This window comes from Paralichthys olivaceus, chromosome 15 (assembly GCF_024713975.1).
Source record: "Paralichthys olivaceus isolate ysfri-2021 chromosome 15, ASM2471397v2, whole genome shotgun sequence".
In the NCBI taxonomy this organism is placed as follows: Eukaryota; Metazoa; Chordata; class Actinopteri; order Pleuronectiformes; family Paralichthyidae; genus Paralichthys; species Paralichthys olivaceus.
Genome location: NC_091107.1, coordinates 13172106 through 13177791, shown reverse-complemented (window position 1 = coordinate 13177791; position 5686 = coordinate 13172106). Strand labels below are relative to the sequence as shown.

The window sequence follows — 5686 nt, the reverse complement described above, 5'->3', positions numbered from 1 at the left end:
CAGCATGTTTTCACTTTATGCCAGTTTAACTATTCTTCCATATGTATGATTTCAGAAATAAATCTCATATTTTGTGAAATTGTTTCATGGGATGTGCCAAAGTTTGGAGGCGATCTCCCAAGTGTTTATGCTTATCATTTTCTTTTTTTTCCTCCTTCAGTTATAGCAATGGTATGTTTCCTATAACAGTGTGTGGAATCAATTTATCTCAGCAAACAGTATCATTACTTGCCATTTTACAATAAGCCCTGTATTTCACATATATTTACCAGTGATGTGTATTTGTTATTATAAAGAAAATAGCCGTAAAAGCTTCATTATGTTACATAATATTGTGACTTTTTTCGAAAAACTGTGAAGACTTATCTTGCATATACTTTATACAGAAGTATTAAGCCTTAATACAAAAGACTAAAAAAAGTGTGGAAGAATAAACTGATTGTTGCTAAGTAAGGATGATTTTTGTAAATGTTACCAGCACTTTTTTTGTAATTTTCACTCTCTGAGGTATTGTACAAGTTCAAGCTGTTTGTGAAGTTTGATTATGAAGGAATAAAAACTAGTACTTTCCTGTACTTCACAGAAAGTCTTGTTGCCGTTTTATTTTTCTCTCCTTGTTCTTGACAGTTTGGTGGATTCTCTCATGAATTAATGCAAAATACAGCTTATGTAAAAAAAAAATAATTCAAAAATGCAATTTGGCCTTCAGGTCTCCCCACGCCACCTTTCACATAACTGCATTCTAAGAAAGTGAATCCATAAAACCACAGATAATTGAACGGTAATTAGTCAAATTAAGCCCATAAATATTGTAGGTATTACTAATTTAATATTATCGGATGTGCTGTGGTGTGTGATGAGACCCTGCACAACAGGCTGGATTTTTCCCCAGAATGCACTGGGAAAAATGGATTTCCATTCTTCAATAACCTCCGTTGATACAATCAAATTATCCAAGGTTTAATTTTTAATATTAAAAGTGGTATAAAGTTCATGATATATGGCTCCGTATTTAGGTTGTAACCTGGAGAGCACATTGGGGAATAAAGAATGTGCTCTTTATTGTTGCCTGCTGTAATGCTGGATTCAGGCTGCGTGGAAGATTTATCAGTTGGAATGAATTATAAGTATTTTCTAAATGCCTGTCTGAGGAAAATGGCCGCTCCACCCTTGCTTGGTTTTATATTTCCTGATCATTCATTTTCACTCTAGGCCATTTAATTTTTCCTGAGCTTTCAAGTTTATGTATTACGACTAAAACTACACTGTCAATACAAATGAAAAAAATACAGTGGCGGCCTAATTACCCAAATGATATGTGATTTTTAAATAGAGAAAAACACACATTTTTCATGGTAGATAAAGTTAATCACAGTCTTTGTACCTGATCATAAATTGGTGCGATGCAGGGAAACGTGGGCTCGTTGAGTAATGACTGGGTCACAAATCACCAGTGGTTCGAGCAAATCCATTTAAGAAATGCAGGAAAAATTACACAAATGATTCTGCATCCATTCATTTTAAATGCTAATTTAAGGCCACTTTGTAACCAGACCGTGTTTATTCATTTATTCCTGCATCATGCTCTTCCTTCATTATGTGATACATATATATTTTATTATAATGTTAGGTGTTATTGTGCTATTTTTTTCCACGAGGATGGAGGGAAAAAACAATATAATGTAGATTTCATTTATTGCAATAAATTCACAACCTATAATGTATCAATACCTTTAAATCACCTCTGTAAAAAGCAGCAGTAACAGTTCCCTCTATTCTGTATATTCTGTATGTACTGTGTATTATGTAGTAATGTATTACACTGTATATGATGGTTCAGTGTCCACCTGCAGCACATGAATGAGTCACTGTCAGATGATACTCCTCCACAGTTTATAATGGAAAAATAAATTTGATGATTTTTCAGCTTTAAAAGCCCTGATTGAAAAGCACGAGCACGCGCAGAGGGTTCGTGAACGCGCCGAATTTCACACTTGTTTGTATTTGGCGCCCTCTGCTGTTGGTCTGCAGCATCTCAGGCAGAGGATTAACTTCGGGGGGAGGGGCGTAGACCTCGGAACTTCCGTGTCTGTGCATCGTCACCACTACAGCGAGAACTATCAATGAGTCACTGATCTGACATCTGCAGTTACTGTTCTTCCTGTGGAGTGAACATCTCGTCCATCAAATCACGTGTAGTTGTGACACCTTGTGTTTCCTTTCATAGTTCATCCCTCACTGTGGGGATTGGCTGTAGATGTGACTCACACTGTATTTATTTAGCCAAACCTTCACCACACATCTGTATCTGTGCCACATGTTCAAACATGTTTGACTTCAATATGTAGTGGTGGACTGATTTCAAAGTTAAAACTGAAAGTATCAAGATTAGTTCATTGAGTTTTATTGTAACAACTGAGCCAATTTAAAAATTGCTCATAGGACTATTTTTTTGATAATTGTACCAAAAAGGTTTAGCATATAAATCACAGCAGTGTCTAACGTATGACTTTTATCTTTGCTTCTCTTGTGAAATACATGTTCATGCTTAGCTTTCATATTAGAGAAACACACTTTGTACAATACAGCTTAGTTCATCTAGATTTATTGTGGTTACTTGACATTGCAGTCTGGTACATTTCCAAGTCTTTTCCAAAGTTTTACTGATGAGATTTGCGCTGTTATGTTAACATTCATTTTTTCTAATCTGAAGATGATGCATGACCTTCCTGAAATTTCTGTTCATGCCAACTCACTGGTAAGAGCTAGTTTTCACTCATGCTGGTTGTGGTGTAGTAAAGCAAACTGCACTCCAGAGAGTATCCAGATTTGCTGTGAAGTCAAGTTACCCTACAAAAACACAAAGTTTGCTAACGACCGGTCAAATCTTTTTCACAAGGAGTCAACACTCGGGTGTTCTACTCTACAATCCACATAGTGACCACGGTCAAACCAGGAAGGCTCAGGAGGAGATAAGCATGAGTAAATATAGCAGTTGGGTGTAATCCACTTCGTGCATTGCATTATCCAGTGAGTGCTCATCTCATGCTTACAGTGGAGGAGACAAGTCAACATTAATTGTTCAGTTTGTTCCCCAGAATAAATTTATTCAAATTGGGACCATACAAACCTAGTGAATGACAGGAGGAGGTATCAGTTTTCTTACAGGAATGACATTGGTAAAGAGGATGTGGAACGTTTAATATCATAAAAGATGCACAACATACAGCCATCGCCCACAGCTAGTGGTGAGACACTATAGTTTGTTCCCATAAATAAGGCAGAACGCTGAGTCCATAGAAATGGTAAATTATTACATTTGCCGAATTGAACAGTGATGTGACAACATGAAGAATTTAGATGACTTTCTTCAGCTCATCGTACAGCACCAGCACAAAGGCGCCGCCCATGCCTCTGAGCACATTGGACAAGGCTCCCTTGAAGAAAGCTTTACCACCCTCGTCCCGTGCGATCTTGCGCCAGCAGTCGATGGTTCCGCTGTACATGATGTCAGCTGAGGAAGGCAAGAAAAGCACAAGTTAGCAGAAGGCAGGAATAATTCTCACCCTTTGCCTAATGTGGATTTGTCTCAATTGCACATTAATCCTTTTCGGTAATGTACTTAGAGCGGTGCCAGGTAGAAATGTAACAACTAGACAGCAATTGACCCCATTAAGACAAAAAAAGCTCACCTCCTTTGCGTCCAGACTGCATCATCATACGTCTACGGACTGTGTCGAAGGGGTATGAAGTCAGTCCAGCGACAGCTGTCACAGACTGAGCAATCATCCAGCTCACCAATATGCTGGTGTTCTTGGCATCTGGGAGCATACCTGCAAAGACAGAAGAAAAAATTAGATCTAGTACAAGCAGACTTAACTCTTCGGGTGTCATGGTGCAGGTCAGTATTCTGTCAACATACCCTTAGCTGTGTCGTAGATGCCAAAGTATGCAGCTCTGTAGATGATGATACCCTGCACAGACACATTGAAGCCCTGGTACAGGCCTCTGAGACCATCAGACTTGAAGATCTTCACCAGGCAGTCACCCAGACCGTTGAACTCTCTCCCTGCTCCAGCCTTTCCCACGTCGGCGGCGAGACGGGTACGGGCGAAGTCAAGGGGGTACACGAAACACAGAGAGGTGGCTCCAGCAGCACCGCCAGATGCCAGGTTACCGGCGAAGTACCTCCAGAACTGGGTGCGCTTGTCGACGCCATCAAGGAAGATCTTCTTGTACTTGTCCTTGAAGGCGAAGTTGAGGGCCTGGGTGGGGAAGTATCTGATGACATTGGCAAGGTTACCTCTCCAGAAGGAAAGGAATCCCTGCTCCTTGGGGATACGGACAACGCAGTCGACAATACCCTTGTACTGCTTATCTGCAGTGATCTGCTTACTGGCGTGCTGGACCTAAAGTAAGGAAATAGAATCAGAGAAAGTTTGTTTAAAATTGAGAAGTCAATTTACTTGTGACCATTTGACAATCACAAGGTCCCCTTGTTATGACCTTGGAAGACGATCAAGTTGTAAAAATGTGCTGCACAAGTGTCCAAGAGAACAATCTAACATCTCATTTTAATACATTAGCAATCAATTGACGATATCTTTAATTCACTTAAATCTGAATAGATTGAAAATAAAAGACGTCATTTAACTATAACGTGGCCAGGGGTCAACACTGAGGGGAACGAGAACGATGTCATTGAGCAGGTTTAACAGGAAAATGTGTAAAACTCTTTGACCCGGCTGAATGACTGAGGCCGGGCCGCCATCCCCCCTAGCTAACGTTAAGATGAGCATTAGCCACTGCGTCTTTCTCAAACATTCATAGAGTGGAAATGGTGGACATCTTATTCTGCATTATCCACCTATAAAATAATGTTCGTTGTTAGTCAACATGTTGAGTCGCCGTGTGTTCGGACACAATGTCCCTACAAGCGTTTGTCCTTTGTTAGCTGCGCAGGCTAAGGTTAACGTGTGAAGCTAGCGCTAGCAGCCGGGCTCGTGTAGGTCATTTCTCCTTACATGATGACCTCAAACCCTTGAACCGGTCCCCTGGAAGACTTTCACCGTCTCCACGCAGACGGCACGCCCGGCTGAGTTTACCCACGGTGACATGTGAGGGCCACCGACACAGACGAGCACTTTACTGTGTTTCAATGGCAGTTAGCAGGAGCATAGGAGCTAGCCGGCTAACGCCGCGAGTCTACCGGAAGACGGAGGATCTGTTACCTGAAGGAGAAGCTTCACTCTCTCGATAGGGGCGACGGCTGTCTTGGAGATGGCGGCGGAGATGCCACCGGCCAAGAAGTCCTTGGCGAAAGAGATTGCCGTCTCACTCATGGTGCGATTTTCTCGATGTGCTGCTCAGGGAACCAGTAAACTCGACGTATCCCCACTGCCCTCTACAGATGATGGCCTGCACCGAACGAAATGGCCGATTGTGAAGCCGCGTTGCGGATTTATGCGACAGCGCGTATCGCGAGAAACCGCGAGAGCCGAGAGCCGAGAGCCGAGCCCATTGGCCGACCCGTCAACGTCACGCTTCCTTCGACCAATCACAGCGCGATGTCGGCCTCTTACGTAAAGACGAGGAAATCTCGACATTAGAGAAGTTGATTTAATTCAGACAGAACAGAAAATGAATCTTTGCGTTGACTTGTTATGTGTTCTCCAGCTTTGTGTCA

At 41.7% G+C, this 5686-nt stretch overlaps 1 protein-coding gene across 1 annotated transcript; it reads right to left on the bottom strand.

Moving 5' to 3' along the window:
* Window positions 1-3073: 3073 nt before the first annotated feature.
* Window positions 3074-5499, bottom strand: si:dkey-251i10.1 (ADP/ATP translocase 2). Its single transcript, XM_020085872.2, has 4 exons — window positions 5232-5499; window positions 3923-4409; window positions 3693-3833; window positions 3074-3514 (listed from the first exon to the last, which is right to left on the bottom strand). Exons 1-4 carry the CDS (start codon window positions 5340-5342, stop codon window positions 3357-3359), a joined length of 897 nt encoding a protein of 298 aa, XP_019941431.1. The 5' UTR covers window positions 5343-5499; the 3' UTR covers window positions 3074-3356.
* Window positions 5500-5686: the final 187 nt, after the last annotated feature.